We start from the raw sequence: 12,645 nt of genomic DNA on the forward strand, positions 1-12,645 counted from the left end.
ACGAAAGCCTCTGAGGACGGGCTGGTGCAGCCCTGCTCCTAACTCTCCTCCCCAGGGATGCTGGGGGTTCCAGCACTTGATCAGGGTGGGAAGCTCCTGATGAGAGGGAGGGAGGGAGATGCTCATATGTTAATTAGCGTTCTTTCACTTTACTTGAAAACTGTTTAAGATCGGTTGGTTTGATAATACAATTCACTGTAGAAACAAGCTCCAATAAAATTAAATAAATGTTTAAGATCCCTTCTATTTTACAAGAGGTCTTAGACCTGAAAAGTTGTTTAGAAACAGTAAATTCCTGCGTCTGAAAAGCCATAGCATGTTGTGCAATCCTCTGCATTGGTCGTGATAACTGCAAGGTTACCTCACACACTTCACCACCATCTCTGAGCTGCAGCGCTGTGTAAACAGCATGAACCTAACACCTATCCTATAAAGTGAAAATATGCGGTCATTAATATCTTACTCTTAAAAACAAATCAACTTTCACTATTAGTATGTAATATTTTAAGTTGTTTTCCCTACATATCCTCTTTAAAACATATCGACAAATTTCTGTGCTAAAATGAACACACATATGTCTAAACCATACTTGAACTTGGGCTTATTATTTACAAGGATGAAATGTCCTTAACTTCCTACGACATGTTATATTTTCAAGAGCTATTTCTAATTTGCTGATTTCAAAATCCTAGGAATATTTTTTAGCAAAAACAAACATAACCTGATTGTTATATGTCATTTTTGTTATACTTCCTAAAACTGTCCAGAAGTAGTACGAGTTTGAATTTTAAACAGAAAGCACAGAGATGCGTGCCGCTTGCCAACTCACCGTCTGCTGTGGATACAGGCCCGGCTGGTGTCCTCCATATGCTGGCTGTCCTGAGGGAGGGCCTTGGCCTGGGTACTGTTGCCCGTAAGGTTCATGCCTAGAATGAGGCATTCAAAGAGAACTTTACTTACCATGGACCTCAGGCCAAGGGAGGAAGGAAGAGTCCATTTCCGGAAACCCCACTGCACCCTCCCGACAGGCGCTGGGAGCTGCAGCAGCAGTTCAGCTCCCAGCAGAAGGGGTGGCAGCACCCACTCTGGGGACGCTGCCAATCCCTGGCCGGTGGGTGGGAGGAGCCCCGCTGGACGGCGCCACCCTCCGCCTCTGAAGAGAGGCCCCGCCCATCCACTGAGGGACGGGGAGGGCATGGCACAGGCTGATGTGAGGTATTAACGAGGGCAAGAAAGAACAGGAGGGGCTTGCCTGGTGGCGCAGTGGTTGAGAGTCCGCCTGCCAATGCAGGGGACACGGGTTCGAGCCCTGGTCTGGGAGGATCCCACATGCCACGGAGCAACTAGGCCCGTGAGCCACAGCCGCTGAGCCTGCGCATCTGGAGCCTGTGCTCCGCAACAATAGAGGCCGCGACAGTGAGAGGCCCGCGCACCGCGATGAAGAGTGGCTCCTGCTCGACGCAACTAGAGAAAGCCCTCGCGCAGAAACGAAGACCCAACACAGCCATAAATAAATAAATAAATAAATATAAAAAAAAAAAAAAAAAAAAAAAAACAGGAGAACCAAAGAATCAAAGCAGTATTTCTAGGAGTACCAGAACATTGGCATATAATGGTGGAAAATGTTTATATGCCTTACTTTCTCATCATGAATATAAAATGTGCAAGTTTTTAAAGGGATACTTCAAAATCAATCCAAATGATACTAAGTATAGACAAAACTACTCAAAATTTCAAAGTCCTATGACCCTAAAAGGCTACAAAAAAGAATAAGAGGGATGATTTAAGTACTTCTATTAAATCTTAAAATGGGACTGAGTAATAATTTCATATTGAGAAATTATAAATACCATAAAAACAGCGTGCTTAGAAGAGCAATGAATCGAAAACTTAAAAACTAAGCTGGTGTAGTTAGTATAATGAATCTTGTAAGAAAGAGAATACTTGGACTGAACATACTCCTGAACCGGTCAAGGAGTGAGAATAAGAAGGAAAATAAACGAACTTTTACAATATCACATGTAAAACAGATACATGGGAAGTTTTTGCTAATGACATGGATATCTAGAAGGTGGCTTAGAGTTAGGAGGAAAAAAATATAATTGACATGGATAAAATTTCAGCTGAACAAGTAACACTTTTCAGAAGAGAAAACTCAATGAGGTAAATCCTAATGTGGTAGAGCCAAAATGACTATTAAACCTAGGCCATGCACTATTCCAGAAAGCATTCTAGAAGAAACAGAAAAGCATATTTGCTTGGGTTCCTTTAAGAATATATGTCCCAGGATGACTGTTCTCCGTTTAATCCCATCAGCCTACCCCTCATCCCCTACCCTCACCAAAAGCTTTTCCTGGACCCTCAAAAACAAGCCAAACCTTAGTAAAACCCTGATCCAGTACACTAGACATCACACAATGGTAACTGACCAAGGCAGATTTCACAAATAAACCTTCACTAGGAGGTCAGAATAAGAAGTCGAGATTCCTGAGTCACTATTAGAAAGTACCACATGGCTCTGAGCATGTGAGGCTGTGTAACTCAAGAACCAGGCTCATAGAGAATGCTAGAAAGAAACCTTATTTGGTAAAACAGTGATTTTTCAAACCTTTTTTCCTTTGTGTTAAACCAGGGACACCTCACTACCTAACCTACAGCATGTGTACTGAGGAAAGGGGAGCAGTGTGGACGGAGGCCTCGCCACATGGGATTCCAAGGAAACGATGGAAACCATTGCCTGTCCTGAGAACTGCCCGCGCAGCAACAGTTAGAAAAGGAGCCTTCTACTGCACCTCCGCTGGTTTTCTTTCAAAATGTTAAATTGAAGCCTTTGTTTCTGAGCACTTCTCCGTTAGGGAGGTAACGAACATGCCAACCAAGGGAAGGGGCTTCCGTGGTTAAGGACCAAGGAGCCTTCTTCACACAAAGAAGTCCACCCTAAGCCACTATTTTAGGAGGCAGCTTCCTCTCAGAGACATTTCAATGACTTTCCTGCTATCTTATTAAAATAATCTGGGCCAGTAGTGCAACCTTACTTGCCATTTTAATATCAAGATGCTGTCCTGAAAAAAATAAAAAATAAAAAAGCTACCCTGGCTTTTCTCAGAGATGTTTATTAAGGAACAAAGTATTCCCTCCCTGTTTAAAATGTTCACAGTGGAAACAACTGAAAAAACAACACCTGGAAGACCTTACCAAGAACCACTGCCACTGAGCCTGCTGGCAGCCCACTGTGGCACCACTGCCCGGACCTCGGCCTCTGGGAGACAGGCTGGCGCTGAGGTCACAGGAGGAGCCAGGTGTGGAGGCTCGAGGCGGCGGTCTCGGTGTGGTGACAGCCCTGGCTCTTGCATCCTGAGAGAGGAGATTCTTGCCCTGGCTGGCCCAGCCCCAGCATGTTTCTAATTTGTGCTTTTGGGCACTCGCTAATAAAAATACAGCTGTACTTGGTGGCCTGGGGACAAGGTCCTTCTCCCCAGTCCTGTTACAGTCGTCGACTGAAGGCAGCCATCTGACGCGCGCAATCCTTTGAAACTCCATCGGCTGCCCGGGCTCAGAAGTGTGTGTGTGAGGAGGGCCGTTTCTAGCGAGTCACCTCATCTTCATCTTAGGAAACACTCACCTTCGATCGTAACTGGCTCCATAGGGGAACTGCTGCCGCTGCCCCATGCCCAGACTGGACATCGCTCCAGACGGACTCTGGTTATACATGTCCTGCATGCTGCTGGCGGGCATCTGTCCTTGCGTCATAAACGGCTCACTACTTCCAGGCACTGCAATATTTTCAGTAACAGACGAAAAATTAAGCACTTTCAAAAGCCAAAGGGCCCAAACATCCCTTTCTAGTCATTGCTATTATCCGTACTATGACAGACAACAATACCGATGAAAGAGCATAAGGTCTGGAGTCCAGATGGGCCCTGTTGGGGCAGGATTCTAAGATGGACCCTGAGGTCCCCCTTCCCCACCCCCGTACACACCTTGTATGAGTCTCTCCCTCTGAGTGTGGGTAGAACCTACGAATGTGATAGGATGTCACTCCCAGGATTATGCTACATCACAGGGCAAAAGGGATTTCACAGATGTAATTAAAGTCACTAATCAGCTGGCTGAGCTAACCAAAAGGGAGAGCACCTACGTGGGCCCTTTAAATCAGCATCTAGAGGTGAGAGACGAGCAAGTCGGAGACACTCTCCCCCGCTGGCCTGAGAGGCCCATGTGTTAGGAACGACGGAAGCCTCCAGGAGCAGAGAAGGCCCCAGATGACCGTCAATAAGAAAACGGGACCTCAGTCCGACAACTGCGAGGAAACAAATTCCACCAACAACCTGGACAAGCTCAGAAGAAACGGAGTCCCGGCTGACAGCTTGATTTCTGCTGTGAGCTGAGAACCCATAGAAACTGCGAGGGCATACGTGTATGTTGTTTTAAGCCACAAGTTTGTGTTATGCAGTAATACAGGAAGCAAACACAGGCCCAGATCCATACTTATTTGGGTAAGCTGCTGAACTTCTAAGTTTAATTCCTTGTCTATAAAATGTGGCTGGGAATATCATCTCATGGAATGGTTGTAAGGAAGAGATGAAATATATAGAGAGAGTTACTTCCCTTCCCTTTTAGGAAAAAAAAAAAAAAAAAAGTGAAAACCTTAACATAACCACCCATGCGCTGACTCACTCTAAAATCAGGATGAAGAAAATCACCAGGGAGCTAAGAACAGCTCAAGGAGGGATGAGACACAACTATTTCTAACAAGGGGTAGAGTGTCAATTAGGTCAAATATGCAAACTAGCATTAGCTCAGAGCCTGAAGGAAATTGAATTGGGTCAGGCCCAGAAACTAGCCTGTAGGCAAATTAAACATTTTAATGCGAATCTTAATTGATATACAGTACTACCACCACCTGAAGGTTACTTTTATGTTCCATGGGATAAAAGCCGATTAAAATTTTGTGAGCTGATAAAATCTGTTTGGCTGGTAGAGAGGTGCAAATAATGAAGCCTGACACTGGTAGAATGTGTTTTGCTTTGTAAGGTGCTTTCACATACTTTATATCTTACAAGATCTTAAATCAACCTGCAGTAGAACCAGTTTTGAGGTTACTTTCCATTTTACAGATGTAAAAACAGACAGACAGAAATAAGGGAGATAACTAAAGCTAAATAACTTAATTCCCTAACATAAAGAGTTCTTAAAAATTAATAAGAAAAAAGACAATCAAATTAAAAAATGGGTGAACACGTCGATGGACATTCACAGGAAAAGACAAATAAATGGCCGCTCAATATATGAAAAGATGTATGATCTCATTTATAATTGAGGAAATCCAAGTTAAAACAACTGTGAGGCTTTCCCCCTCTCCCAATCTGATTGGCAAATATTCAAACCACTGACAATAATCGTGCTTAGTATGGGAGGACCCACATGCTCACGTTAAGAGTATTAAATTGGTATAACTCGCCAATACCTGCTATGAGAGGGTGTATTTTGGTGGCCCCCCCCAAAGCAGCACGCCTCTGGGCGTTCCGTTCATAGCTTGTGAAGCCCCACCCACTAGGAGGCGGGGCACCGGCAAATGCGATGCATCAGAGACTTGGGAGCGGCTGCAAGTGACGCTGCGCTCTTGGAGTGCTCCTTCTGGAACCCGTCTACCATGTCACGAGGCGCCCAAGGAGCTCCACGGAGAGGCCCCGTGGAAAGGCCCCACGGAGCAGGCCCCCGCCAACAGCTCCAGGAGCTCCCAGCAGAGCCTCCAGGTGACACAGCCATTCAAATGACACCCCAGCTCAGCAGAGCTCTCCGTCAGGCTTCAGTGGACAGCGGCCCCTCAGAGCCCCAGCTGAGCACGTGTGGAGCCCAGGGCCACCCCGCCCATCACAGGCTGTGAGACAGAATCAAGTGTTGTTGCTAAAGCTACTAAGTTTGGGGATAGTTTGTTACCATAGTAGAAGATACTCAGTACATGAAAAAAGAATTCTTATCCTTTGATGCGGTTATTCTCCTTCTAGGAATCTATTTCACAGAAACACTCTTACAAGTGTGAAAAAACAGCCGTACTTCAATAATCACTGCATCATTATTTATAATAGCAAAATATTATGAAACAAACCATCCACTGCTAGAGCATTAAAAAGAATAAGTAGGACCGTATGCGTAGATGCTAATATATATTCAACATACGCTGTTTGGGCTTCCCTGGTGGCGCAGTGGTTAAGAATCTGCCTGTCAAGGCAGGGGATACGGGTTCGAGCCCTGGTCGGGGAAGATCCCACACGCCGCGGAGCGACTAAGCCCGTGCGCCACGACTACTGAGCCTGTGCTCCAGAGCCCACGAGCCACAACTACTGAGCCCACGAGCCACAACTACTGAGCCCGCGAGCCACAACTACTGAAGCCCACGCACCTACAGCCCATGCTCTGCAACAAAAGAAGCCACCGCAGTGAGAAGCCCGCGCACCACAACGAAGAGCAGCCCCCGCTGGCCTCTCTCCGCAACTAGAGAAAGCCCGCATGCAGCAACGAAGACCCGACGCAGCCAAATAAAAATAAAAATAAAAACACGGTTAAGTTAAACAATATATAAATATTCACTTGCTGTTCACTTACAAGCAGTTAATCAATCAATCCCTCAATCAGTGATGAATTAAGTGAGTAGGTGGGGAAGGCAGGCAAGTGGACAGGCGGGGCCGAGCCTACTCAGGGCTGCTGAGTCTTAGACCGGGCTCTTTCATCTACTCCACCACCACACTACAGGTCGGCAGCAGGAGCGACAATACCGACACCAACGACAGGAAGCGTGATAGCCACTGATGTTGGTCATTCAACAAAAAATCAGAGCGCCACCAAGCCCGCCGCCACGGTACGGTGAACCGAGGAATGGAAAACTTTATTATACAGGGGGTAGGGCTGTAAGAAGATATGTTTCCTGTGGGTTTTCTGCTTATCTGCTTTAATTTGATACTAAATATACCAGTACCGTAAGGTAGCAGGTGAGCTGAAATAGACTGGGGAAATGCGAGGCAGAGCTTCCCGCTGAACCACCGTACCACTCACACAGTTGATGAAGACACATTGTAGAGCTACCTAGTATCTAGCCAGGTAATCCAGTCACCCCCCACTCCCATGTTTATTTTCATTATAAAACAATTAGCGGCGTACGGAAACAAAAGAAATAGAACTCTTGCTGTCTGACATAGCATATGGGTAGGATACTGGAATACTTCACAATAACTTTTGAAACCAGATTCCAAAACTTAACTATTTTTTCTATGTTATTGTCATATTTTCAGAGTCTAAAAATGTTATACATCCACCAACAGCACTAACAACATGTTCCTTCTAGTGTCTCATACCACTAAGGAAGACAGCTAACGCCGACACTCACAAAGCTTTCGAATTTCTGAGCTTATGGATTTACTGCATGTTCTGCAAAATCTTTACTTGGAATAAGCAGCTCGTAAACCTTTTGAAAGGAAAAATTATAGATTATCTCGCTCTGTATAACAGATATCTGAAATACATATGAAATACAATCTCATTTGTTAATTAAATGGTAATATGCCCAACATCTAAAAATTTGAGATTATTCATTTTTATTTTGCATTGCTCTGTAATACCTGTGAAAGCCAAGGCTTCGGGCTTTATGTTTCTCTCTACTCAAGACAGTATCAAGAAATTCATGTACCCCAAACATCTAAATACAGCAAAAGTACTATTATTTAAGGGATCCCAGAATAAGTACTTCCATAAAAATATTATTCACCATTTTTCTGTACGCTTTTAAAAATATTCATATCGTGCCTCAATTTCACAGGACTCAACTGCATCTGGAAGAGTGCCAACAACACTTGGCACGTGGATGCCACTGGAGGAGCTAAAACGGGCTTAGATGGCTACAGTCTCGGGCCTACGGGAGTGCTGGGGGAGGATACCCACGAAGGAGAAACCCACCCTGGGTGTTTGCTAATGTCAGTGAGAACTCTCGGTGACCTCGTCCATCCTACAGCTGTCGATACCACTTCTCTGCTTAGTTCTCCAAGATGATACCTAATTCCAACGCTCTGCCCAGCTCCAGACATACACTCCACAACTTATCGCCCTGACTTATCCACAAGTCAACTCGGGATTTCCTTCTCTAGCTTGTTCATTTTCCAGATGTCCACACCACAGGTAGTAACAGCCAACCTGATTTCCCTCTCTTTCCCAACTGCCCACACTCAGGTGGCAACATCTTCACCCTCTCAGTCACCATCACTTGGTTCTTCTCCCCACGTTCAGTCCATCAGCACATCCTGTTGTTTCTACCCCCCAACATATATACCGGGTGGTTCCACTTCTCAAGCTCCCTGCTGGGGTCTGACTCCAACCCATCACCTCTCCCTGGATTATGACAGTGGTCTCCCCATCTCCACCCTCACCTCTCTCCAATATGCTGTCCATAAATATCCAGTTATTTACTTATTTATTTTTAACAAAAAACCCAGTCACCTCACTTCCTGCATAAAACCCCAAACTCATCAACATGCCTAGGAAGGCACAAAGCCTCTGCCCCGTTGGCCTCGACGTGCTCAGCTTGCCCCCTGCTCTCTGTGCCCCAGGAGCCTTGCACCTCCTCAAACACACCAGCCCCGCTCCTGCCTCGGCCTCCCCAACTCCTGGCTCCTCCCCGACTCACTCCCGCTCCCCAGGTCTCAGCAGATAACTGACAGCTCCTCTGAGCCCTCTCCTCCCCGCCACCCTCCTTAGGAGATGCCCCTCCTTCCATGACCTGCACCCAACGTCATTGCTCTTTGTGTCCTTTCTTGCCTGTTTGTTTCCTTCCTTCCATCAACCACCATCCTTAATCATATATATGTAGTTTAACTTACTTTTTGTTTCTTGTTTGTAGACCGTCTGGTTTACCAGCATTCTACCTGGCACTCAGCCCCATGCCCAGGTCATGCCATGACGACCATGACATTTCCAATTCCAGGCTGCACTGGGAGCACGTCTGCTTACAGCACATACCAGTCACTCTTCTAAGGGCTGTGTTCATGTGCATTAACTCAACTAATCCTTGTGGCCCATTATTATCCCCATTTCTAGATGAGGAAACAGATGTACAGAGATGCTAAGTACTGTGCCCAAGGCCAGAAATTTAGTAGGCTGGGGAGCTGGGACTCAAATACGTCTCGAATGGATCAGTGAATCAGTCATGGGATGGCAGACAGAAGAACACCCTCTGGACCCACTCTGCACAGAGGCCCCTCGGCATTTACCTTTTCTCATTCCTCCAAAGGGGTCCTTGTTGGGCTCGTAGGGCATCCTGCCCATCACTTCTGGCACGCTCATGCCCTGCTGGTATGGGGCGCTCGGAGTCATGGAGTTGCGTTTTGGGAAAGATGAATCACTCGCGTCTGAGAATGGGTCGTGCACACTGACTGTACTGCTTCTGATAAGACGAGAGACACGAAAGCTTAACGACAGAGCATTAGTCACCTCCAAACACTTACTGAGAAAATAAGCCAACCTTGAAATCTGTACCTGCAAAAACCATCCAAAGTAAATCATAGGAATAAAACTAGTGGTAGTTAACATTTACAAAACTCACTAGAGAACACCATTGCCTCTCTCTATAAAAACTTTGCTCCAGAAAAATGAAAATAGACAAATCTGATTTTGTATGGCCCACCGAGATGTTTCAACATACCTTGCACCTTGCATTGGGGTAATCTGTCCATGAGGGGTGGAGGCCGGAGTAGGTGGCTTCAGGTCACCTGGAACCTCTGCCATGGAATTACTGCCAGTTGACTGGGGAGTCTGTGGACCTTGCAAGGATCCTGAGTTAGCTGATAGTAGTAGTACCAAGAGAAAATGGGGGAAAATCTAGAGGTTATCAAGTAAGCTCATCCTTGATAGTTATTGAAAAAAAAAAAAGGAAAGAAAATAAGACATCACCTTATGTAGAGGTAGTAACAACATCCACTGCTGGTAACAATGTAGCAAAATTAACTGCTCTTACATGGTTTACAGCGAAAATTAGTAAAAGCTTTTTTTTGGTAAACTATTTGGCAACACACTTCAGATGTGAGCCATAAAATATATTTATACTTTTTGACTGGGTAATTGCTTTATCCCAAGAAAATGATCTAATATAAAGAAGGCTTTCGGCAGAAAAATGTTTATTTCAGTGTTGTTTATAATGGAGATAATCTGAATATCTGAGAATAAGGAAAAATGGGATGAAAAGTTTGGTATATCAATTTGATGGACTATTAGAAAAATTATCTGGGTCTTAGGCAATGAGAAGTGTTTACGTTGTAAAGCAACGATACAAATTAATACAGAGCTTTATATCGTTTCAACGCCTTCTCAATGTCTGGATATGTCTATGCTGTCATTAACAGTCATCTTTAGAGCTATGAAATCATATTTGTTATTTACAGAACACAAGTCGTATTGGTTTGGAGTTCTTTAACGTCAGTATCAGAGTTACAAGACTTGGCTTTAACTATAATTACATTATAATAACAGAGCTCAGAACTGAGCAGATCTTTTAAAAACTTAAGTGGGATTCTTGCAAATAATTAACCCCACCTGAAAACATAGTATTTTAAGGGCTCCTGCTTTATCATTGATCACAGTCTTTAGCATGTTAGACGTTCAACAGATACTGGTTTCACTTATTAATTAAACAACTACTGATTGAATGAATGAAGCGCTTGCTATATTGTAGGCTGTTTTCTGCAGCTGGATGCAGCGCCAAAGACGGAAAAAGACAAGAGTTCCTGCCCCCATACAGTCTACATCGACTACTTTCAGAACGGTAACCCTAACAAACAGAATTAATGGCTGCTTGTAAACAATAATATTGCGTATATTACTATCCATAGCTCCTCTCCTATGAAGTTCCAAAGGCTCACCACAGCTACCACCACCCACGCTTTAGAGGAAACGGAGTTGAACAAATCACTGGAGACTACGGAGTGTGCTACAAAGGCGTAAGAAACAGCAATGAGCCTGTTGCTTCTCCTCAGAAAGCCTCAGCTGAGCCCAGACTTGGCTAGCGAGGCCAGGTCTGCCCGGTCCTGGGTCCTGACCGTGTCGAGAATGAACACTGACGACTACGCTAGCCAACGGGGAGCTTGTTCCGTAATATCTCCCCTGGGTGCCCAGGGCTGGAGTGATTCAGGGACGTTCTCACAGGTGCCAGGAAGACTAACTTCAAAAGTAGGTATGTTCTTAGGTGTAGATACCTTAAAATAAAAACTTACCAACTCATGCTTACAAACCAAATTTTGGTAAAACCCTGGAAATGCATATTTAAAAAGGAGATATAATAAAAGAAAAAAGTAGAGTCTTTTACAAACGTATAAGGATAATCCTACACATATGACTGCACCGTAGAGCTGGCAGGAGGAATAACTGGTTTCTTAAATCAAGAAGCAGATTGTACAGCAGTCTGTACATCTTCCGTGGAACATGGCTCACAAGGCTGTGATCTCAGAATGACCCTTATTTACAAGTATTCACATTTACAGCTAATAAGGAAAAAAAAAAACAGGAAAAATTCTCCCCTCTTGCCAGTGTGTTTTCCTTTCCTTTTAGGAAAGAAAAAAAAAAAAGAAAAAAAAAAGAAGGCAGCCAGGAGGCTGGCTCTCCAGGATATCCCTACCTTGTGCCAGAAGTTACAGATGTATACTCGAGAGTAAACAATGCAAAGGTTACTGAAGGTTAAGTGCATCCACACACTTGAGACTGTACAGCCAGACTCCTAGCTGGGAAGATAATTTACACAGCATGAACCCGGTGCCCCAGCTCTGGCTGGGGTTACGGGAAGTAGGGTGGGGAGAAGAGCAATAGCTGATATGTCCCAGGTCTAGAGCGACCAGAGGTCACCCAGAGGGCACCTCTGTTTATAACCCGAGCCCCTTTCTCATTTATCTTCCCACTGAGGATTCCCTAGTTGGATCCATGACAATCCATGACAAGTTCTGTGACATCACCCGTCAGCTAATAATAGAAATGCAGTCAGCCACCTGCCAGCAAAGATGGATGGGTTTTGGGTTACAGACTTACTAACTGAAAGTGGAGCTTCCTGCCACCTCCCCGCACTCCTCCCAGGCGGGTCCCCTCCCCGCCCCTCCCCGACTCTAGCTTACAAGCGGGCCCAGGCCACCTGGGGAGGCGATTCCTGTGACTGTTCATTAGATCTCCACAAACTTTTACAGTCTGTTATAACAAGAGCCCCGCCGGCACCTCAGAGATGCAACCACACCCCCAGTCCTTGCTCAGGCTGCATTCAGCAGCCTTCCTTTGGCTGACTTACTCTAGTCCCCGGAAGACACAACCTGGATCTCTGGCATGAGAGACCACACAGCCACTCAACAATGAAGATCCTGGTGCAGCCCCCAGGGCTAAGGGGTGATACCTCTCAGGGGCTGACAGGATTGAATTTCAGATCAGTATCAGCTGCATCAAATCAAAACTAGAATACAGAGGGATGACTTAGAATGCTAAGTCATTAGCATTTAGGATTTAAGTTGGTTCAGAATGACCATTTGAAGAAAACCGTCTAGAAGGTTTCTTAGGAATCTTTTAGTTGTTTGCCTGGATGTACTGGTAAGAAATAAACTACAGTTATGATCTTATGGGAAAAACCGACCT

General features: G+C 45.0%; 1 protein-coding gene across 4 annotated transcripts in view; it reads right to left on the reverse strand.

Annotated features, from left to right (window-relative positions):
- The window catches only part of ARID1B (AT-rich interaction domain 1B), a 416,165-nt gene that overhangs the window by 10,045 nt on the left and 393,475 nt on the right, over window positions 1–12,645 (reverse strand). For 3 of the 4 annotated variants that reach the window (XM_032650746.1, XM_032650749.1, XM_032650748.1), the window contains 4 exons: window positions 9,689–9,827; window positions 9,258–9,430; window positions 3,623–3,773; window positions 830–926 (listed from right to left, as the gene is read on the reverse strand). In XM_032650746.1, coding sequence (XP_032506637.1) covers window positions 830–926; window positions 3,623–3,773; window positions 9,258–9,430; window positions 9,689–9,827 — 560 coding nt within the window. Of the gene's footprint in view, window positions 1–829; window positions 927–3,622; window positions 3,774–9,257; window positions 9,455–9,688; window positions 9,828–12,645 lie in introns of all 4 variants that reach the window. The other variant, XM_032650747.1, reaches the window with a different exon arrangement.

This window comes from Phocoena sinus, chromosome 12, assembly GCF_008692025.1.
Source record: "Phocoena sinus isolate mPhoSin1 chromosome 12, mPhoSin1.pri, whole genome shotgun sequence".
Lineage (NCBI taxonomy): Eukaryota > Metazoa > Chordata > Mammalia > Artiodactyla > Phocoenidae > Phocoena > Phocoena sinus.